Source organism: Mus caroli, unplaced genomic scaffold (assembly GCF_978045245.1).
Source record: "Mus caroli unplaced genomic scaffold, Mus_caroli_1 scaffold_6, whole genome shotgun sequence".
NCBI lineage: Eukaryota > Metazoa > Chordata > Mammalia > Rodentia > Muridae > Mus > Mus caroli.
In genome coordinates, this window is record NW_028227261.1 from 134,495,726 (window position 1) to 134,520,279 (window position 24,554).

The 24,554-nt window shown below is 40.2% G+C and overlaps 1 protein-coding gene across 3 annotated transcripts; it reads right to left on the minus strand.

Annotated features, from left to right (window-relative positions):
- Ttpa (alpha tocopherol transfer protein) lies at window positions 1-23,388 on the minus strand. 3 transcript variants are annotated; one of them, XM_021160205.3, is made up of 5 exons: window positions 23,276-23,388; window positions 16,065-16,218; window positions 9,311-9,504; window positions 6,796-6,906; window positions 1-2,001 (listed from the first exon to the last, which is right to left on the minus strand). In XM_021160205.3, the coding sequence occupies exons 2-5, from the start codon at window positions 16,213-16,215 to the stop codon at window positions 1,828-1,830; spliced, it is 630 nt and encodes a 209-aa protein (XP_021015864.1). In that variant the 5' UTR covers window positions 16,216-16,218; window positions 23,276-23,388; the 3' UTR covers window positions 1-1,827. The 3 variants fall into 3 exon arrangements, with proteins under 3 accessions (XP_021015864.1, XP_021015863.1, XP_085695585.1); XM_021160204.3 differs by lacking the exon at window positions 23,276-23,388 and adding an exon at window positions 22,979-23,220; XM_085839459.1 differs by lacking the exons at window positions 6,796-6,906; window positions 9,311-9,504; window positions 23,276-23,388 and adding an exon at window positions 22,979-23,234.
- Window positions 23,389-24,554: the final 1,166 nt, after the last annotated feature.

Below are 24,554 nucleotides of genomic sequence, written 5' to 3' on the forward strand. Positions count from 1 at the left end.
TTATGAGAAAGATGTTTATTTTTAACAATAGTAAAGCAAATTATTGTGAAATTCAGCAGCAGCACGGTGAGCACCTATGGAGCTCGACTTTCAGCATATGTTTCTGGCACAAGTGTGGTGAAGCCATGTGGAAAATTCCAGTTATTCACCCAGCACCTTCCAAACAGTTTACACACGTTGCTCACTAGTGTTCTCTGTAGAACTGCTTCACTGTAAAGACATTTCCAAAGCCCTGTCATAGAATGTACCTCCATTTGTTGACATTTGAAAGTCAGATTACTGTTAATTACTTTACTACTATACACATTTAAAACATTAGCCTTTACTGTAATGTTCCATTCCTTCACAGAGTCATGGCAAGTGACTTAATAGCTCTCTATAAATAAAGTGACATCTGAGTTTCCTTCTATCATAAAAGTTTGATAAGCCAGAGGTGTTTTGTTACTGTTTATTTCTTTAACTGGTTTTTATTATTCTTATGTATACAATTTCAATTTCATAATTTAGTAAAGAAGACTTTTTTAAAGAAAAAGGCAAGATTTTTTAGTAAAATTAAATAGTAAAGGTAGCGTCTAGTTGCTAAGTGAAAATTAAACACGTTCTCTAAAGAACATCTGGACCTCCTTTCAGTTTTGTCAGAGGTATATGTACTGAGAATCGTCAGTATCAGCTCATCTGATTAGACTTATTTTCTTATAAAGAAAAACACCCTTGTGCAATGAAAAAGATCCTTGTACAAAGTTACTCTAATGTAATTAATTTAGAAATTGAACTACTTGAACACAAATTCAATAAGTTGTGTTCTTTCCAGTTTAAAATAAAATTAATTATAAACATTAAGTATAAACATTATGTCAGAAGTTGAAGGCTGTGCTGAATATGGGATAAGATTACATCTTTCTCAATGAATGAAAGTCTTAGAAATGAACTACACTGTGTTAGAGACAGCACATCCCAGCTACTGACTGTTTAAATTAAATCTTGGGACTCAGAATATCCTAAAATAATAGTAGATTATCTCAGAATAAAATGAAAGCATTTTATGAATATTCTGAAAAATACTAGAGTATAATTGTTGGTGCTTTAAAATGTAAGCACCTTTCATTTATGTAGTTGTGTTAAGTTTTCAAGTATAAATGTCAATGTAAAAGACATATTCCTCTACTCCCCTGTCTATAAACAGAAGCCATACTTATATTCTTATTTGAAAATACAAAACAGTATGAGAAACCTCTCAACTGTCCCCAGAAAAATTTCCTAAGTTTTAGATCATTTTTATCAAACATAGTGATTTCACTGATTACAACATTATAGTGTGTGTAGACTTACATTCAAAGGCTTCTATTGTGCATTTGCTAAAGTAGGATTTACCTGAGATGAACTGTCCTGAGATGAGATTGTATTCAGGACAGTCTGATTTATAAGCTGACACCAACCTTATCTGAGCATCGATATTGTTTCACCATCAGTTGATACATACAGTATTTCTTCCCAGTAGGTAGCCATCAATCTAGTATTAAACAGTGTGATCATGATGTTTTGTTTAAGATAAAATTTCCTGAACCATACAGAGACACACTGGAACAGCTGTTTTACATGTAGCTATGTTTGCTCTTCAAGTGCAAACAGGAATATCTTCTTTCCTAACATTTAATTAATTTAAGAGGAGCAGCATTGTAGAAGTTAAAACATTCCCCAAATATCCATGTTGCATGTTTAAAGATCAAATAAGCATCAATTAGTTTAGAAGGTTTGCCCTTTAGTTTAGAAACCAGATAGGATCCCATCCTTGAATTTTAAATGAAGTCATTTGCAGGAAATAACTTCTCATTGGATGGCCTCAGAAATGCTGCTGAGATAATCTTCAGACTTCATTATAAAATTTGTCCACTCCTGACAAATATCCTCCATGGAGAACTCTTTACCACCATATTCCCGAGGAAGAATGTCTGGGAAGTGCTGAAGCATGCTTGATTTGTAGTTGTTCCCATGCAGATGAATCTGAAATAGCCACAATGTTTTACACTTCACTATGCTGGAAGAATTTCCAGTGAAAAAACTAACCTCACAAAACAGGATTCCCGGGGCAAGCAAGGTAATATAAATACTGCTCCTTTATTTTTCTGCTCTAGAACCCAAGAACGTTGCTTATCTTTAGATTATGCAGCTGTGAATCGTATAATTTTATTGCTTCCTTAAATTTGCATTCTTGTAACTGTATATTTATAAAAACATAAGAAATGCAGCCTGTGACATTAGTTCATAGTAAATAGAAGCATACAACTTGTACCCACATTAGGTTCATGAGGAGTAATTTATGTGTGTTTGGTTTCAGACCCTGGGACAAGGGGCTGAAGTGCATATTTTACATACCAAAGTAGACTTGGCCTCCAGGTTCTCCCAGCATCCCTCACTCCCACCTGGCATACCCAGCCCCCAACCCTAATCTTTCCAATCCAGGGGCTGGGCTGCCCTTACCCTAGAGGCTTTTTCCTGTACAATCCAGACATTTTCTTTCCCCTTTCTCCTCTCTTTCCTTCTCTCTGCTTTCCTGTTCTTTCTCTCCCCCTTCTCTTCTTTCTCTCTCCTCATAGCAATAAACCAGCCTCTCTATATTTTAATCTGGCTTGAATTGGCTCATGTCATGGGCAGAGAAGGATCAGAGGAGAGAAACAGTCCTCATGTGGCCAGGAAAGACCTGGGTTCAACTCCTCATGGGTTTTGGCGCCATCTACAGTTATAGCCAAGAAAGTATGATAGATAGTGTGAGCCCTACATTTTCAAACATTTTAAATTTCAAACAGTGTCTGTAGAATGCCAGTAAAGGATGGATAAAGCAAGCCATAGAAATCTCACAGAAGGAGATCTTGTAAGTAAATAAAATAATCTTTCCTATAGCTAGTGGTGTAGAAGGAAGAATACAAGGTCCACAAGATCCCAGATAACACTAGAGAAACCACAATTGTTAACACTTAGGTTTTTTTTTTTTTTCATTAGTGGACAACATTGACACAGAGGGAAGGCTGGAGTGGATGGTTTTTAGTACCCTGGTAATTTCTTGCTTTTCTGTGGAGCCAGCCTATATCAGAATCCTCCAGACTCCTGGGCCTGTTTCTCAGTCAATATAACTCATTATTATGAAAGAGGTCACACATACTTTGAAAAAGATATTTATTTTTGCTACTATGCTTATTAGAAATACTTTCTCTCTGGTAGCGCATGCCTTTAATCCCAGCACTCGGGAGGCAGAGGCAGGTGGATTTCTGAGTTCGAGGCCAGCCTGGTCTACAAAGTGAGTTCCAGGACAGCCAGGGCTACACAGAGAAACCCTGTCTCGAAAAACCAAAAAAAAAAAAAAAAAAAAAAAGAAGAAATCCTTTCTCCCTAGACCCTTATCCTTAGCACCATTTCTCAGTCAACTGAACCATTTTATGGAAGAGGTCTTAAGAGTTAGGAGTGCTTTGCAAAAGAGATGTACTTTGCAAAAAAGTTTCAATGTAGCCATACCTGAAACTGTTGTGACAGTTGACAAGAGGAAACTCTTTTTTTTTCTCTCTTAATATGTAAAAGATAAATGCATTAGGGTCCAACTCCTGAAGTTTGAACCAGCCTGGCTAACTAAAGTCTTGCTGAACCAAGTTTCCTTTTTGCCTGTCTTGGGATCATTTTTCTGCCGACAACAGTGCTTACAGGAATACTCACACAAAGGAAAATGTTTATCAGTGCTTTCCGAAATCATTAAATAAGAACCTATGTGTGCTAGGAATGAGGGTTGGGAGTGGAGAGATGGCTTCTTGGACTTGAGTTAGTTCCCAGCACCCATAGTGGGCAGTTTGTAACTTCCAGCTCCATGGGATCTGATACCCTCTTCTAATCCTCTCAGGCATCTCAGATACACATATACACACTTTAAAAAATTAAATCTTTTTAAAGGAAAAAGAAATTAGGGATGGTGAATCTATATGTAAGAACTTCAGATACCAACCCCTTGATCCTTGACTTTTTTAAACTAAGATGCTATCAGTTTGCTGGTAAGAAACTCTATTTTTCTCAGAACAGGAGAAATATGGAAATGTCTAGTGTTGCCCAAAAGCTGAGCAGGAAAAGTGCCTGCGTTTGTTTACTCATTCTGGTTTGTCTGTTGTGAGTTAACTTGCACTGGCCTGCCTCACTTAGTATCTCAGTTTTTAGTGTTTTTCTATTTTTTTGGTTCATATTCTCCATTTTCTTAGATCTACTTACTCTCACTTTTGCTTGTCTGTTTTTCTTTTTTTTTTTTTTTGGATTTTGGAGGCAGGGTTTCTCTGTGTGGCCCTGGCTGTCCTGGAACTCACTTTGTAGACCAGGCTGGCCTCGAACTCAGAAATCCGCCTGCCTCTGCCTCCCAAGTGCTGGGATTAAAGGTGTGTGCCACCACTGCCTGGCTCTCACTTTTGTTTTTAATTGTTCAGAATATAACCCAAAATAGATAAACTTCTTTTTAGAACTTTAAGAGTTAATCAGATGGTATCCAATGTTACTAAGTTACACTACATGGAAAACAAAATGCCTTATAGAAAACACTAGAACACAAAATAGCCCGAAGTGGCCAGCTTCACTAGAGCTGACAATTTAGGGATAAAACCTTAAATACAGACAGAAATTGGCCTGGAGAAACATGAGTGCTTGCTGATTTTCCAGAGTTCAGATCCCAGCACCTACATCAGTTGGCTCCCAAACACATGTAGCTCTAACTCCAAGAGATGTGGCACTCTTCTGGCTTCAGAGGGCATCTACACTCATAGGCCCATTCTTCCAAGCAGACATCCGTATAAAAATAGAACAAATCTTTTTCTCTAAGGACAGAAATACCTACTGGGAGTCACAGATAACAACAAAAATTCATGAAAGAAGAAGAGGAACTGGTTAGGAAGAAGGAATTCCATGGAAGTGGAGAATGAAAAGGGGAGATGAGAAAATGCATTAGATACATGATTGGAATTATCAAAGAATAAAGAAAGAAATTTAACGAAAATAAAGAGAAAGAAATACCAACTGGATCACTTAATGTGTCAAGATTTTCTCTAGGGTCATAATAGTCTGACCAGGAATAAAATGTTATGCTTTCTTAAGATGGAAGAATAGTTTCTAAACTTCCAAGTATCTCATTATAATCAATGCAATCACTACTTATATTTTTGAAGCTGAAATGGCAAAATTCCTCCAAAACTATTTGCAGTGGGCAAATAGTGTTCAGCTGTGCCTGCCACAGTTGCTCAGAAAGCCAAGATGGGAGCATCCCTCGAACCTAGAGACCACAGACAACATGGGCGATGAAACAGCACCCTAAGAGAAAGCTGTAAATGTATGTGTTCCTCTACAGACTAGTGCAGGGAAGCAGCTGCTGCTCTCGAGAGCAAGTTATTGTCAGCCTTTCAAACGTTCTAAACAACAAAATGTGAACTAAAAAATTCTACATGAGCTGGGTGGTGGTGGCACATACCTTTAATCTCAACACTCAGGAGGGAGAGACATGCAGGTCTCTGTGAGTTTGAAGCCAGCATGGTCTACAGAGAGAGTTCCAGGACAGCCAGGACTACCCAGAGAAACCGGAGAAAAGAAAAGAGAAGAAAGGAGAGGGGAAGGAGGAGGGGGGGGGAGTGGGGAGGGGAGGGGGAGAAGGAGGAGAGAAGAGAAGAGGAGAGGAGAGGAGAGGAGAGGAGAGGAGAGGAGAGGAGAGGAGAGGAGAGGAGAGGAGAAGAGGAGAAGAGGAGAAGAGGAGAAGAGGAGAAGAGGAGAAGAGGAGAAGAGGAGAAGAGGAGAAGAGGAGAAGAGGAGAAGAGGAGAAGAGGAGAAGAGGAGAAGAGGAGAAGAGGAGAAGAGGAGAAGAGGAGAAGAGGAGAAGAGGAGAAGAGGAGAAGAGGAGAAGAGGAGAGAAGAGAAGAGAAGAGAAGAGAAGAGAAGAGAAGAGAAGAGAAGAGAAGAGAAGAGAAAAGAGAAGAGAAGAAGAAGAGAAGAGCTCTACATGAAATGAAGCTCAACAGGAGAGGTTAGTGAACATCAATTCCTTTGCTTCACCTATAAAACAATAAATCACATACCCCAGAAGTGATGTGTTTCACTTACATGTGCTTAATAGCTAAGACAGTCTGTGTTCTTATTTGTATAATTTACACATCTATGTAAGTTAGAAATCAAAACAAGTTTAAAAACAAACAACACAGACATTGGTATAAACTCTGCCCTCACCTACCATCACTGGATCATTTGTCCATCACCCACACTTCTGTGTATACAGACAAAATACATTATTGTAAAACTGTAGTTGTATGTCCTGATTCTCCCCTTTTCACAGAAAAAGTAGCATGCCATCAACACTGATCTGCACTGGCATGCATTTCTCCTCTAAAATATACCCTCCAGTCCTGTGTGGATTTGTCACAGTTTTTCCACGCCCCCTCCCCCAGTGAATGCTTGAAGGTTTTAATGATTGTCAGTATATATGCCTTTGTTGGTATACAGCTTTATCTGTCTTATAAACTTCCAGAAACCGCTGACATCGTTTGTCATGACTATTACTATACTGCCCTCTAGAGGGACCATACTTTACACTCCAGTGATACCTGAGAGTCCCGTTTCCCAAGAGTCTCCCAGCCAGTAATGATAGATTTTTCAAAAGTAAAGGTAAATTTTAATTTATAAGAGTAGTATTTGCAATATTGGTCCAATGGTTTAGTGCCAAGGAACTTGGGAATATCGTAAAAATGTCCTTAAATGGAAAGAGGTAAGATGTAATCACGAATATATTTTACTCACCCGGTCCTTAATCTTTTCAGTCAGAAATGGTTTAATCATGGAGAAGACAGCATGGAAAATGACTGGCTCATTTATCAAATGGATTCCACGAACTTTCAGTGGGAAGGAATCCTTTTGAAAGGAAAGGATAATAAAAACCTTAATAATGCAACATAAATACAGCAGTTACATTGCTAAAGGCAAGTCTCTTGTGGAACACATTATAAAGTTCTGGTACGAGTCTGAAAGATGGCTCCATGGGCATCGTACTTGATGCACAAGCATGAAGACCTGAGTTCAGACCACAAGTACCCATGCACAGCCATCATGGCTGTGTCTGTCCCCAGAGCAAAGGAACAGAGGAGCAGAGGCAGGCAGATCCCCACTCTACCCAGCCAAGTACAAATGGTGAGCTCTAGGTTCATTCAGTTCAAGGCCCTGTTTCAAAATTTAAGACGGAGAACCATAAAAGACACCATACATTAACCTCTGTCCTCCAATGCATTTTGGTTAATACGCATGTGTGCATATACACAGCAGAATCTAAAGTGACTTAATTTTCAAAATGATTTATTCCATCAACACAAAAACCTGATTTATATATCATCAGTGCACTCAGAAAAGATCTATAGAAAGCTTGTCCCCACTCCCCCTTAGATTAGGCTGAGTATTTTAAGAGCCTTTCAGAAAAAAAAAAAAAATCCACTCTAGTCACATATAAAGTGTCTCCTAAGTAAACAATGACAATTGAGGACATATTGATGTGTGTATATATATATACACACATATATATATACACACATATATATACACATGTATATATATATATATATATATATATATATATGAGAAAAAATTAAACATCCCTGAAAATTAAAAGAACATAACAACAGGCACACACTTTTTAAACATTGACATCAGTATATATCTTTATATCTTTAGTATCAAAGTCCTAAAAGGTTGAGACCTGAAAGAAAAATAGATTCATCAATAGTTTTCTTATCCAAAAGTTCAATCACTACTGTTAATGACACTGTTAATGACACTACTGGTAATGAAGACGTTTTCTTCCTCTTTCATGAAGAATTTCCCATCTTGCAATTTAGAGATGTATTATTAATTTCTCTTTACAGATTCTATGTATAATTTTATTTAAACTTAATTGCCAACACGCTCTGCAATCCTCTTGTATCCTGCTTTCTCCTATTGTTGCAATATGATTTGTGGGGAGCATTGTGAGTTCTAACATTGTTGAGCTGGTCCATCAAATGATGTGTCATCATTTACACGATCACTTCCCTTTCTCCGCACAAGCTGTATCTAATTTTCTTGTATTAGACACCATGCTGCAGGCACTGTAGAACAAGAGAGGTGACTATAGAACAGCTTTTACCTTCAGCTGACCTAAACTAGGATCCTTCAATCACTGCTGACTCTAAACTGTTCGCCAACACCTAGGATGACCTTTGAAAGACAAATGGCAAACACATTTGAAAGATTTAGGAAAGTAGCTAGGGCAAAGTAAGCTATTACCATTACTATGCACAAAGTTCAGGCTCTATTCAGGATTACCCTTTGTCTAGATCCCAGAGGTAAAATTACTAGATTAAAGATAATGGCTATCCCCCCCATTTCCCCCCACCCCAGGGTTTCTCTGTGTAGCCCTGGCTGTCCTGGAACTCACTTTGTAGACCAGGCTGACCTCAAACTCAGAAATCTGCCTGCCTCTGCCTCCCAAATGCTGGGATTAAAGGCATGCACCACCACCGCCTGGCTGATAATGGCTATTTTTAAAGACTCTGAGATTTAGAAAGATGGCTCAGTCAGTCATTCGCTTGCTTTGCAAACACTTGTACTTGGGATTGATCCTCAAACTCATTAGGTGGAAGGAGTTAAGCAGGTTGGTATATGCTTATAATCCTAGAGCTGGGGTGGTGAAGACAGGCTGCTAGGATTCATTGGGGGCCAGCAGAGCTTAACCAGTGAAGGCCAATGACAGATTGTGTCTCAAAATAGAGCAAATGGTACTTCAGGAATGGTCCCTAACGTTGTCCTCTGCCTTCCATACATACATTTACACATGTGTAGCTACACACACAAGAACAAAGTTACATACAAAGACTAGACTTCTGAAGAAAAGAATATCAATTTATAGCTGGCAAGACATGTGACATCTTATTGTATAATTTTATTTATGAATATTTTTGAGTCAGTTTTAGTGTTACTGTTGTTATGTAGCGACTGGCTTCCTGATCTTCCTGTTTGCTCCAGCCAAATCCTGAGATTACACATGTGTTCTACCATGCCTGGCTTGACAAAAATAAAACAAAATCACTTTGTTATTGAAATGTATAAATTCTGGTTATTTTATGTTGAATATACTTATTTTTTAAAGTTCTCTACATTTTAATGTAGTAATTATATGTACTGTTAATATTTTTCAAATATGTATCTATCATTTTCTAATGTTTCTAGAAGTGAACAAAACCAGACACTATTATATAGTTATCACTTAACAGTTGAGATGTATACTCACTGTAAGTACAGCAGCAATCTTCTTGGCTACAGATGGGGTAATTTGGAAAGCATGAGAAACCTGCCAGCCTTCCAGGTCAAATATAGCTTTAACTCCATTGCGTTGAGTTTCCACCTCTTGTACAATGAGCTCTGATGTGATCAGACTTACACGAAATACATCATAAGCTGTAAAAACTTTTGGGTCCCAGTATGCTACAACAAATAAATAAAAAGACATCACATCTTAGGATGAAGACTCCTTCACATCCTTGGGTGAAGAATCAGAGATATTCTTTATGGAAACAGATTATTTTAAAGCCTAAAGGATGCTTAGAAATAAAATCATGAACAAAGGATCATAAATCAAGTAATACATTGAACTGAGGCCCAAATATTTGCCTGCTTCTCCCTCCTTCCTTAAATTTCTGGAAATTAATAGATTTTTAAGAGTATGGGATAGGGATGGATGCAGACCAAATGTGATTGATAAATGAAGTCATATCATCACTTCAAGACTGTGCATAGAAATGGAAATGTTTAGTGCCACTGACTGTGCTTCAGGTTCAGAAATAGAAAAGTATGAGCCTGGGTCACAATCAGTAGCAAGTATCATAGTAACTTGTAGTTTGGATCTGAAGTATAACCTCAAGGTCATGTGCTGCAGGCGGGGTTCCTCATGCTTCAGTGTTCAGCGATAGTGCTTTCTAGAGGGAACTAGCTCAAGAGAGCTCTAAACTCATCAGTGGATTGAGCAATCTATGGATTCATAGTGCACATAACTTAGTGCACTGTTGTATGTTGAAAGTAGGGTCTGGTAGGAGGAAGTGGGTCACTAGAGATGTGTACTTGAAGAGGACATTTTGTCTCTTGTTCTTACTTGTTGCCTCCTGAACACCATAATCTTTTAAGATTTCCTCCATCCTGCTCTCCCTATTATGGTCTGTTGCGTCAACACAAGCCTACAGTAATGAAGTCAATCAGTGATGGGCTCGGACCTGTGGAACTAATCTTTCCTCCTTTTGTATTGATTTCCACAGGAACCCTGTCACAATGATAGACAGACAACTAACACAGCAACCAAAGAGGTTTCCAAGGGAAAGGCTTGTGGAGCAGATACACAAGCTGGTCATGTGCCAGATCTCCGGGACCAGCTGAACAGAGCAGTCATGTCCTTACAGGCTTGAGCAGGAAGCTGGTCTCAGGAATGCAGCTGATCATGCCAGGGAAAACAGAGTTCCTATGGTAAGAGGAGTATTGATGCTCTTCTCCATACAGCCTGACCCTCCCACCATTCCTAAGACAGGCTGTGGCAGGCATAAATGATAATAGTAATGGACAGGCAAGCAAGTAGTCTTTAAAAGTAATCCAGATTTATTAAAAATTATCATATAATACACACACAAAGAAGACAGGAACAAAACTCCATAGGCAAAGCAGGAAAAATCAAGTAAACAGTTAAGACAGAAAACTGAATTAAAAGAAGCAATAATTTCAACAAATGTAAGAAGAGGAGACTGGAAGCTATTTTTAAGAACAGATAGCTATATCAGGAGAGGAAACTAGCAAAGGGAATAGCATTTGAAATGTAAATGAAGAAAATATCTCATAAAAATTAATTGTAATAGATACCTTAAAAAAAAAAAGAAGAAGAACAGATAGCAACAGAAAGATGATTCAGTGGGTAAAAGTTCTTGCCATTAAGCCTGCCCATATGAGTTCAATAGAAAGAACCAGCAAAGTAGAAGCACTCAGAAGGTAGAAGTCAGAGAATGAGGAGTTCAAGGTCATCTTCAGCTATTCGGTGAGTTCAAAGCCAGCCTGTCCTCTATGAACTCCTGTCAAAAGATGGAGAAAGGGAAGAAGGGAGGGAAGGAGCAAGGGAAGAAGGGAGGGAAGGAGTAAGGAAAGGAGGGACGGAAGGAGGAAGGGAGGGGGAAAGAATAAAAGGACAAAAATGATTAATAACTAAGAAGTCATAAAAGCTCAGAAAACAATGATCCCTACTTAGGCCTTCAAGTAAGTGGGAGGTGTTATTTTTTGAATAATCTTTAGGGGTATAAAGAGCATTAATACACATTCCACAATAGTGACCAAGTGACTACCAACTGGATGCAGGTAGAACAGAGAACCAGTTGTATTGATCTGAATCTCTAAAGAATAAAACATGGTAAAGACACAATCCTGGTAGTTATTCATGTTTATATGGCACCTCTGATAGGGACTGTCTCGAATAGATCTGCTTTTCTCTGTTACATGAGAGATATAATGATACATAGAGAAGCTGATGGGCTGGAGACTCAGCTCACCAGTTTAGACGGTTCTGCTCTTGCAGAGGAACTGAGTTTCATTCCCAGCACCCATATTGCTCACAAGCTGCTCACAACCTTTGGTAGCTCAGCTCTAGGCGAGCCCATATCGTCTCTGGCTTCTGTGGCTATCTTCACTCGAGTACACATACCCCTTTGCTAATGCACTTGTTTTTTCAAGTTTTTAAAAAGATATATATGAAATGAAGGCTGAAGCCAGTGTCCTGTTTGATTCCAGAACTTAAAGGTGGATGAAAGCAGATAATTTCTGTGGTAGAAAAAAGCTCTAGAGAAATATTCTTTATGAAGTGTTCTTTACACAGATTGGTTGAAGGAAAAAAAAAAAAAACCTGGGCCGGGCGTGGTAGCCCACGCCTTTAATCCCAGCACTTGGGGGTTGGTGGGGGGGGGGGGGGCAGAGGCAGGCAGATTTCTGAGTTCGAGGCCAGCCTGGTCTACAAAGTTAGTTCCAGGACAACCAGGGCTATATAGAATAGCCCTGTCTCGAAAAACCAAAAAAAAAATAAATAAATAAATAAAAAATAAAAAGAAAGAAAGAAAAGAGAAGAGAAGAGAAGAGAAGAGAAGAGAAGAGAAGAGAAGAGAAGAGAAAAGAAAAGAAAAGAAAAGAAAAGAAAAGAAAAGAAAAGAAAAGAAAAGAAAAGAAAAGAAAAGAGAAAAAAAACCTGGAATTCATGGCAACAAAGACACAGCACAGTGGTGTTCGTAAGATAGAAGTGCTGGCTCATGACTGAAGCCAAATAGACCTTGGCTTGTTTATCAGATTTGCTGCAAAGAGAGTTGCTCACCACAGTTGCCTAAGGTCCTTTCACTAGAGCTGGAGTGGAGTCAGACCAGGATGCAGATGAGAATCTTGAGAGTATGGTAGGAGAGCCACAGAAACACAGAAGTCTGGCTGAGAACAGAAGAGGAGGGACCAGAAGTGGCCAAGTGGAGGCTGGAGTGGGACTAAGGAGGAGTTTTTGTTTTCAGAGGCTGAAACTTAACAGTTCTAAATGTTGGTATTACTTAGCCTTGAAGAAAAAGATAAATATCTAGAAAGGGGAAGATGGCTGTGGGGCTTATAGGAAGTCACGGTGGGATTTCCCTTTGCTTTACAGCAACTCAGATTCCTGGTAGGAATATTGGAATTATGAATCAAGTCCAAAAACGTGACACTACTCCAGCTGAATACTACAATGATGAAATCTGAGCTCAACAAGGAAATTTCCAGATCACAAAATAGTATTCGAGGAATTACTAAGCCAACCCACTTGTATTGACCTGTTTGGCTCTCTATTCACTTTCTGTGAGTATAAATGAGTTCAGTTTCTGAAATTCCCAGCAGTTCTGTGTAGGCGAGTGGCTACTGTAGAACAGGATCTTTATAGAAGGTCCTATTGCACAGTATTGTCTGACTAAGCAAGCCCAGTAAAGAAAGACACGAGAAATTAGAATTTTCATTTGTTCCCTAACATCTACCTAGAATTTCTTATTCATTGTTTGCCAGATAATGTTCTTATAATATGTGTGTGTTATGTACTATATAAAACAAGATGTAATTCTCACAGCAACTCTGTGATATATATATATATATATATATATATCAGATTTCAGTTAAATCAACATGCCCCATAGCTTCAATTCATAACTCAAGTATGACTGATAGTGAATCTTCACTGTTAAATATAGATGTTGGTCTCAAAGGCCTCACATTACATCCTCTGTCACAGAGTTGATAAAGGTCCACATATCATAGCAAGGGCTCTGTGTTTTCTCACTGCTTTTACTGTACTGACGTGGTACAGAAAGGAGATGGCTGCAGTAGGCTTCTAGGAAAACAGTCTATCACAGATGCAACTACATCATTAAAAGTTTACTCTGTCTTTTTACTTTATTCATAATATTCTAAGTTTCCTTTTTTCATTCTAAAATAACATAGCACACAGGAGAGTTGCAACCTACCTTTCTGTTCTGACCTTCCTTAAATTCTACCTATCTTAGATGTTAAATATCTTTGAGTTAAACAACCCATCTTCTCCCACTCCCCCCACCTCCCGTGTGTGTGTGTGTGTGTGTGTGTGTGTGTGTGTGTGTGTGTGTAACATGTACATTTGACTATACATGGAAGCATGGAAGTCAGAGGTCAATGATGGTGTTTTTATCATCTATCCCTTATTTTTTGAGCCTGGAGCTCTCTGACTTACCTAGCCTGGTAGACCAGTAAGCCCTGGGGAATCTACCATTCCCCATCATTAGGATTACAGACAAGTGCTAGAGCATGCACTAGCTTTTTACATGAGTTTTGGGGACCTGAGCTCAGGTCTTCATGCTTACATAGCAGCTTTTTTACCAGCTGAGCTCCTAAATAACAAATATTTAAATAACTATATTCCCAGAGGCCCATACTTTACAGTGGACCTGTTAGTTTGCTGCTACGGTATTTGTGATTAAAAAACCACATTGGCTTTCTTACTACAAAAATATTGTTCTATTGGCTTTCTCACTATAAGAATGTCATTCTCATTTATTTTCTCTTCATTTCCACACTAAATACAATAATTACCCAGCCAGGTACTCCAAAGCCAAGACACTTAGAAAAGCTGAGGAGGTGAGCAGATAAAATTAAAATAAAACATTTTGTATGTTTCAGTTTTATGCTCTTGGAACTTAAGCATGGTTGTCATGTAAAATATAATCACCACATAAATGTGAATTTCAGATAAAGTGGGTGTAAGATTTAGTATGTCCCAAGAATAATAAAAAGCTTATTTGTGGTTTATCTGAAATTTGAATTCAACTGGTAACCCTAAGTTTTTATAATACATTGGTTTCTTTGCTAATTTAAGTATATATTCTGGCCAGCCCATCCCTAAGGAGCTTCCTTTGACATAGGTGGAGCAGCAGAAGGAGAGAAAGACCACACTGAGTACTCTGTGGGTGACAGCTTCATGGTTAGTTCTTGATATATACTCTAGGGGCAAGAAATACAGACTCCAATCATATGTACTCACCTGATACTTTCAAAACCTAAAAACAGCATCTCCTTAACTAAACACAAAGATGAGGTAAAGGCAGAGCTCTTATACAGAGGTAAACAGTGAACATTAATAAACAAACATTTTAAATCTTTAAAGAAGAAATTAGCTGTGCGCGGTGGCACGTGCCTATGACTGCACTAATCAGTTGCTGAGGCAGGGTGAGCCTTTGAGCCCAGAAGTTCAAAGCTACTTGAGCTGGAAGTTAAAAGTCCTTATGAGCAGTATTGTGAGACTCCATCTAGAGAGACAGACAGAGACAGACAGATGATGGTAAATATAATTGGAAGAAACTCTGTTCCTGAAATAATGATTAACTATGTCATTCAGTTGGACTGAGACAGTGCAGGGAATATGAGATTCTCACCTGGAAGGTTTTATTTTTTGGTTGGGTTGGTTTTGTTGTTGTTTGTTTTTTCCAGTGCAACACATTCACTGACTATTTGAGAATTTCACATCATGCATCTTGTTCACACTCCCCTCCCAATCCTCTTTGGTCACCTCCTACCCCTGTGACACACACACTTTCCAAAGAGGAGGAGGAAGAGGAGAAAGAAGGAGGAGGAGGAGAAAAGAGAAAGGAGGAGGAGGAGGGGAGGGGGGAAGAGGGAGAGAAGGAAGAGAAGGAAGAAGGAGGAAAAAGGAGGAGGAGGAGGAGGAGGAAGCAACAGCTGCCACCATGTTAATGTCTGTGGCCCATGTTACAACAGAAGGCCATGAAATGTCTATGGTCTGTGCTGTCATCTGAAAGCCTTAACCACACAGAACTAAACATGAGACTATGGATCACCAGTCTGTCATGGTTCTGAATATCTCTTCCAAGTTCACATGCTAGAATTTTACCTACAAGTTTATGGTCTTACTCTGTGTACACCCAGGCCCAACACACATACACACAGAAATGCATGACATGGCACACATAGAAATCAGAGGATAATTTCTGGGATTTGGGATTTCCCTTTTATTATGGGTTCCAAAGTTTGAACTCAGACCATCTGACTTTTTAGCAAGTACTTTTATATGTTGAGTCATCTTAATAGGTGTAGTTCACAGTACTTGGAAGTAAGTAGATTTGGGAAGGTCATTAGGTTATATGGGTAGAATCCTCATGAATGGGATTAGTGCCATTTTAAGAGAGGCCCCAAGGGATGTTTTACTGCTTATACTATGAGAGGTCAGGGTGAGACGATCTCTGTGAACCAAAACATAGCCCTCATCAGAACAAAATCACCAGTGCTTCAGTGTTGGACTTCACAGCCTTCAACACTAAGAACTGAATTTCAATTTTTCTATGCAACCAGTCTAAGGGACTGTGCTATAGCAGAATGATCAGATTAGACACTGATCAGACAAAACACTAAAATACCTAGTAATGACTGCAGATGTGAAGATGGAGTGAGCAGGAGGAGACTTGCTGCATACCACTCACCAATTCTGTAAATGAGAACTCTACTGCCAGTAGGATCCCGGGACCTGAGCACACCATGGTAGCCAGCTTTCAGAAGTCCAAGGATACTTCTAGGGCGTAGATCTGCACTTAATTCTGGGCATTCTGCTCGCCATTTATAATAGTTTTTCATTAACTGAAAAATAAAATTAAATATCTCCATAAATGGTGTACATACTAAGCATTTTGTAACAAGGTTAAAAAGATGATGTTGTGTGTGAACCTTGTCATCTATAGGTGTCAAAATCTGGAAGAGCTTTTTAGTTGTAAAAGCCTAAGTTCCTTTCAGTCAGGAGTTGAAATCCTTATCTGACTTGAGATAAGAGTTGGTCCTGATTTCAAGACTCAGTCATTTTTCATTACGATTTGTTATAGTCTCCTAAAATAGTTACCAAATCCAGACCTTCTGAGGTGGAATTAGCTTTGGATATGAGCTGGCCTTAAACCTTACTTGGACAAATAGGGTGGTTGTGGGAATGACACTATACTAGACTTAAAAAGCCTGGTGCTTTCTGAGTTTGCTTTCTGAAATCCAGACATATGTAAGATTACTGGAAGGTAACAGTCCATTTGGAGAGAAGCCCAGGAGATTAAGAGGTCATCCTAAATAGTCTAACTTCAGTCAAGTTCCCGCTGGATACCATGAGGACTTTCCCCTCATGCTTTCTTTTACTGAACCTCAGCTAAGCTAGAGAGCTCAGGCCAATGTGGAGTTGTGCTGTAGATCAGAAAGCCTAAGGAATCTTTATCTTCCTCCTCCTCCTCCTCCTCCTCCTCCTTCTTCTTCTTCTTTTCTTGTTTTTTGTTTGTTTGTTTGTTTGTTTGTTTGTTTGTATGTTTTCAAGATACAGGGTTTCTCTCTATATCCCTGGCTGTCCTGGAACTCACTTTGCAGACCAGGCTGCCCTCGAAATCAGAAATCCGCCTCCCTCTGCCTCCCAAGTGCTGGGATTAAAGGCGTGTGCCACCACCACCCAGCTAAGAGATATTTCTTACTTAGCAATAGGAATACTACCCCTAGTACTTTACAAGCAAGTCAATCAAATGAATTAAAAGCAAAGAAATCATATAAACAAATAACAGATCTTGGCAAAATATGGTTTAGAGGAAACCCATTGTCCCCAGCTCCATAGAAGTTCCACCATAATAGGCCAGTCAATAAAAAGTTACTGTCATTTAATTTTCTGTGTGACTTTTTTGTCTCAATTTTTTCTAAATCAAGATTGTACTTGATTTATGCTTAAAGAGTGCTGTTGACACACTGAACCACAGTTAGGTGAAAGGTAAAGCTATACAGAGCATTTTGTGGAAACACTAAGAAGATAGTGTGTGTGAAGTTTGTCTTCATTGAGTTAGAGTCTTAATATCATGAAGGTTCATCAAAGCAACGTCAAACTTGAAATCCATTATTATAAACATAGTAGCTGTAGCCACAAAGCTGTAATAATCTAGAGGAGACCCTACAAATAGCTTATGCAGAGAATGAATTATGAGCTGTGAAGGAAGTCCCTTCTTAGAACTGGTTAGAAGAGCCAGTTGGACTATGAGAGAGATGTAACCATGGAGTCCTCTAGGACATAGCCTCTGTAGTCTTTCTCTCCTGCTCTGCCTATTCTCATGTTGTCATCTTTCCTTTGGTCATTCTTTCTCATCTCTGCATCTAATAAGTCTCCTTAGCTTAAAAGGGAGACACTTACATGTGCAGCAAAGTAAAAAGAAAGTCAGTCAATTTGCCAGCAAAAATAATTGGTGACCTAAATAGACATTTCCAAAGGCAGCAAGAACAAGAGGCTCATTGTTGTTCTGATACACTCATTCTGTCCCATACGGCAAATTTCCCTTCTTCCTCCTGTCCTAGATGTCATTGGAATCAGTGTCAATAACATTTTATAGTGCTTACTTACTTTTTTGACAGTTTCTTCAGATAAAAGCAAACCTTTCGATCCTGATTCAGTGTAAATATTGAAAGCAGATTCTTGGTGACTGTATAGAATATTGGTTTTATTGTCCTAGGAATGGTAAGGTGTATTACAGTATAGAAGATCATTGCTCTCAAGGAGGTAACACAGTTAACATGTCTCTGCAGACTGTGGGCTCTTGGGAGATAGAAACATGTTGAATGAAAGATCAATGCATGAACCCATGGGCTGTGCCCACACTTGAAAAAAAATCACTTCTGTAAATATGAACAGTTTTTGTCATGTATCTTGGCACTTGCATCTCCCAAAGGTTCAAAATCCAAATCTTTGCTCATTTATTCTATGCAGATAAACAAATTTACAGACCCAATTGACGTAAATATTAATGGTAAAATAAATTGCTCCTAAGCAATTCACAAGCCAAACTCAAGTTTAGAGCAATAACAAAACTAGCTACAAATGAATATTTGTTACTGATGGCTGCTTATTTCAGTCAAAAATTGGAAATTTCTACTTAGAATGTTATATTTAGGCTTGGTTCCTTCTTACACTTTCCGATGTGTTTTCAGACCTCCACCACCACCACAACAAAACATATTTGTGCCACTTTTATACAGTACAATAACACCATCTCAGTTCTGCCATACAATGACTCTGAGAGGTAACTACTATTATCCCATTGATAGATTACAAAGCCATGAGAAATTGTGCTTATTCACTAAGCTGTATAAAGATTGAAATTTATATATGCTATGATAAATTTCAGGAAAAGAAGCTACAGTTTGACAGTAATTGTCAGGAAGAGGCCTGTACTGGCTAGTTTTGTGTCCACTTGACACAGCTGGAGTTATCACAGAGAAAGGAGCTTCAGTTGAGGAGATGTCTCCATGAGATCCAACTGTAAGGCATTTTCTCAATTAGTGATCAAGGGGGAAAGGCCCCTTGTGGGTGGGACCATCTCTGGGCTGGTAGTCTTGGGTTCTATAAGAGAGCAGGCTGAGCAAGCCAGGGGAGGCAAGCCAATAAAGAACATCCCTCCATGGCCTCTGCATCAGCTCCTGCTTCCTGACCTGCTTCACCTGCTTGAGTTCCAGTCCCGACTTCCTTTGGTGATGAACAGCAGCATGGAAGTGTAAGCCAAATAAACCCTTTCCTCCCCAACTTGTTTCTTGGTCATGATGTTTGTGCAGGAATAGAAACCCTGACTAAGACAGGGCCATAGAATTTTAAAAGCCTTGAAGTACTAGTGGAAATCATAAAGATAAAATACTAAAACACTGTATATGTGCTGAGTTATTTTGTTGCTAGTAGTAAAATAAATGACACAAATTATAAAGAGTTGAAGCTTATCTAGCCCAAGGTATAGTAGACCATTTATGCTATTGGCATACCTTGCTGATAGTCTTCAGAAAACACCAGTCATTATATGGCAAGTGTGTGTGTATGTGTGTGTGTGTCCCCTCTTCTTTTATAAAACTATCAGTATTCCATCATGAATACTCCACACTGACTAATTCTTCCCAGAAAGCTCCCTCCACACAGTAGTTGACTTACATTTCTGTCCTTTTTCTGCTGATGGTAGGGGGTTCAAAACAGTATTTTAATGTGTCGAGCTGGCTGTCCTGGAGCTCACTCTGTATACCAGGCTAGCCTTGAACTCACAGAGATCTGCCTACCTCTGCCTATCCAGTGCTGAGATTAAATGTGTGTGCTACCACCTGGCTTTTCATTTCTGCCCTTAATACTTCACTGCATGAACTGAACTTCGATATAAGTCTTGAGGGAACAAACCGAATGCAACCATCACAGCTTAATACAGAAATGTAAGGGACTAGACAGTTTGCTTGTTGAGCAGATGGGGGCTATTTTTCATGCTCACTGTTCTCTTCCAGAAGCACAGACTCTCCTGAGCTTCAACCAACTTCAAAGCCCTATACTACAGCTTAACAGCTATGTGGCAACTGACGACTCTACATCTCAGTTCCTTGAAAAAAATAACAGAGAGTCTATACAAACAGTTCAACAAAGTGCCTGTCACTACATAAGCATATTAGGTATCAAGACTAGAAAATATTAATTTATCATATGCTCAAAAACCAGAACAGTGAGATTTCCTGTGTAACTGGGGGACTTGCCAAGAGTTTCTTCCTACAGAACTTTCGAGCTCATGAGTTTGCACCAAGTACCACTGCAGAAGAAAATAAAAAGAAAGTTGCACAGTTTTGCCCTTTCCCCCTTTCTTTCCCGTTGGCAGACAAGCCAGAGAGGTCACAAACAGAAACTTGGGTTCTGTCCAATGGACACGGTCCTGCTAGGCAATCCATCAAGGGTCTATGCAATGAGAACCATTCAGCAAAAGAAAACAGGAAACACACATTCTCACAGAGGCCACAATTTCTATAGCATCTGCTTAGTGGTAACTGTTTTAAAAGGCATCCAAGACCAACAACTCATAGATTTTATCATTAAGCATCTCTATAGATTTTTAAGGACTCATTTAAACCTCAGGGACTGCATTTGTGTATCCAGTAGCTGGGAACTGCACATTCACGCACATATTGATTCCAGTGTTCAGACACTTGATACCCAGCATACGCACAGGGGGAAATGATGCTGCTGGTATTTATTCCCTTGCATCAAAATAATATTAACAAATTGAAATCAACATTTAAAAAGACAACCAACACATTTCTGAAGAAAATTTTGTATATAAGTATTTCTAAAAGGGCTGGGGATGTAGCTTGGGCATAGAGTACTGGCCTAGTTGGCTCTGGGATCAATCTCCAGCTCAGAAAAACAAAAAACAAAAAACAAAAAACAAAAAACAAAAAACAAAAAACAAAAAACAAAAAACAAAAAAAAAAGAAGGAAAAAGAGAGGGAGGGACGGACGGAGGGAGGGAGGGAGGGAGGAGGGGAGGGAGGGAGGGAGGAGGGGAGGGAGGGAGGGAGGGAGAATTTTCCAGTACCCCAACACAAAGGATTGGGTGTGATTTAGTAGTACAGTGAGTATTTATCCTGCAAAACTTGGGTTCAATTCCACAAAAAAAAAAAAAAAAAATGCTGGCCCCATGAAAGGCAAAACACCTCAAGAGTTGCAGCATTTGTCTAAGATCATGAGGCTCTACAGAAAGAAAAATAAGAAACAGTGAATGGAAGAAGAAATCCCACTTCACCAGCCTCATGGCTGTGTCACATATGACAAGAGTTAGTCTTGACAAAGACACAGTTAACCTGCTGGCCTCCTTGTGATACAGTGCTTACTGTGTACAGAAACCAAAGCACAAATGAAACCCAAGAGCAAAGAACAGTCAATAAGTTTAGTATATTAATAAATAACAATAATAATTAATAAACACTGATATTTTTTCAGAAAGGAAATGGTTTAAATACAAGGTAGACTAAAATGTAGGACAAAGACCTAATTTCTCTGATGTAGATAGGTATTTTTGAAGAAAAAACAAGTGGCAAACACAAAAAAAAAGATAACTGGAAAATTAATCTTAGGTATCTAAAATATGATTAACCTCATTTATAATAAAATTAATGTATATAATAATGAAAATGCAAAACTATTCCTCATCTAGCAGGCATACATCTTATTTGGTAAGACAGTGTACATAACAATGGAGAGAAAAAGACATCATTATGCAGTGTGCATTTCATCAGAGTAGCAAACAGTGAAAACTCCCTGCAAAGGTGGTGCGCTCAACAGTAAACATGTCTGCGTCGTCCTTCAGCAACTGATGGATTTATTCAATACGGATATGTTCCAATTTATGTGTACAGACAAAGACCAACTTAGATGCAGTCAGTGAGAGAAGAAAATACCCACCTGCTGATGGCATTTGTATACTGCTAGGCAGTGTGCGGATATTTAAAAAAAGAAAAGAAACAGAAAGAAAGAAAAACAATGAGAAACTCCAAATGAAATGAAGAGATGAACAGTGAACACGGCAGCGCTGGGGTCCCCATCACTGAATGTAGGGATGAACGATCAGTATAGGACCTAACAGCACCTGGTAACAATCTCTACAGCCACATACAAAAAACTGATTAGATATCCCCAAAAGAGTAGTCGGTGTGAGCACGTGTTCACATGACCTGATTCTATAACAGCATGCAGTTGAGAAAAGCCAAAGTAAAAAATAAACTCCCAAGCGCCTGTTTGCGTGAGCATTGTTACACGGGCTTGAAGTAACAGGTAATGCCATACTTCTGGGTCCTCAAGGTCTAACTAGAGCTTGTGTTGGGAAATTCTTTTCTTTTAGGAAATTCCTTTGACGTTTTTCCTGTTTTGTATTGTTTGTGTTGTTTTTTGTCATACTTTGTGCTTATCCAATAAAATTAGTTTCATAAACGCAGGGCATGTTGGAAATCCGCAGCCTGCTGACCACTGACTACTTTCTCCGTGCCAAGCACAGGGTTCGGCACATCTTGTTCTAACACTCCAGGTTGATTCCAGGTTGATGTGCAATTCTCGAAACTACTGTCATGTCCTCACAGTTACTGAACAGATAAGGGTGCTGACCCCAAGAGGACAAAGTCAAGGGCGCATCTCCCTGACCCCAAAGCCCCATCTCTCTGGCCCCAAGGCCAGTGTGTTGTGAATACCTGAAACATAAAAGAAATCACTTGTACTGCCCTGGGTTTCAAACATGCCAAACTGACTGTGCATTTAGCTCTAATAACGTAGTCTTTTTCAAGATGCCTTTAGATGTCCATTTCGTCGTCCTCTGTCCACACCTAGAGTTATCTACTCGGTTAACACAGCTGAGCACCCCGGGGGACAGGGATCTCCACTTTGTTTAATTCCCGAGGACCCTAGTAGTCCACGGGAGGACCTCCGCGGCGGCGGGGACCACAGCATCGGTGGGGGCGAAATCGGGATTCTGGGCGCGCCTGCAGTCACACTGCATCGCTCGGCGCGCGTGGATTCCGCCGTCGCCGAGCTCTGCCCGCCCCGGTGCACACTTACGCGCCAGGCCAGATCCAGATTGAAATCCCGGGCGCGCAGGAAGCGCAGCAGGAAAGCGTCTGTGAGGGGCTGCGGGGTCTGCGGGACGCCCGCCTCCTGCACCCGGCGCCTCAGCTCGGCCAGGCCGGGCTGGAGCAGCGGCGAGTGGTCGGGCAGCTCGTTGAGCTGTTTCCCAACCACTGGCCCCGGCCGCATCTCTGCCATGCCCGCCGCGCTGTCCCGGCGACAGGGGGGAAAAATGCCGGCCCAGAGCCACCCTCCGCCCCCCGCCGTGGCCGCCGCCCCACGCACACTCACCCGGGCCGCCCGGATCTCCCGTGCCCCGCCGGTGCAAGGGTCACGGCGCCCTCTTAAAGGAGCCCACGTGGTGCCCTCCGGTGCTCGCCAGGGTAATCGCAGCCAGTCCCAGGGAAGGAAAGCCACTAGGGTTGAACCAAGAGAACGGGAAGTCGAAAAGTTACTTGGGATGTTTTTAATCAGGCTGCCAGAAGACTTTTCTCACCCTTTCCTCGTTGCCCTTACCCCTCTGTCCGTTTTGGAATCAGTGAACACTGTAAACGGATCTTTAATTAGCTTGGGTAGCAGACACTCAGGAACCCTCCTCCTGACTCCTTCCTTAAGGCTGAGCTCAGGCCATCTCTGGTATTCTAACTAGTTTCCAAAATGAAATTCAAGGAAGCCACCTTTGGCAGTCTCAGTGCTCCTCCCCCTCCTTGCTTCTCTCCAGGAAAATGCTTTCCAGATCTTGGCATCTGGCTCTACTAGAGAAAGGAGAGCGGGTGGAGGAGGTCACATTTTAAACACTAACGATGTATGTGTTTAGATGCCACCAGTCTCTCAATCAAAACCCTTACTTAAGGAATCTGAAGGATGTCTGGTGAAGAAGGATACACAGAGATGAGCCCGAAATCTGAATGAACACACGGAAGTATTTTTTTCCTTCATTTCCATCCATTAAAATTATCCTACACTTGAACTGCCACCTGAACAGAAGAAAGTCCACAAAACTAATTCCTCTTAATATGCAGTGCATGTTTACAAAACACTGATTTTGCGAGTGAAAGAGGACTTAAAGGAACTCAGAGCAAGAACGTCTGATGGAGTGGCTCTTGGGTAGAGACCATGTTCCAATTATTGAGGATAGTCTCAAAACAGAACTCTTGCCTTGGAGACGTTTTTCATTTTTGTGTGGGCTGGAAATAAAAGGAGCAGAGGTAAATCTCCTCCATGGTGTAGGAGGACATTATGCAAACACCAGGGAACAAGGCCAAGCCGCTGTGTTGTGGTGTGAACCCCTGAATCACAAAGAGAGCTGGCTGGGGAGCTTGGTTACAGGGCTGAGAGGTTTGAATTCTATACGAGGAAGGAGAGGGAACAGTATTAAATAACCAGGATCCAATCCGAAAACTGGTAAGTCTCAAACCCTGGGACAAGTAGCTAGGTGCCTTTTAATACATCAAAGTGGAGCTGTCCCCTAGGTTGTCCCAGCATCTCTCAGTCCCTACTTGTTACAGGGTATGGCAGGTATGCTCCACCCCACCCTCTCCCTGCCAGCCCTCCAGCCCAGGGTGTGGGC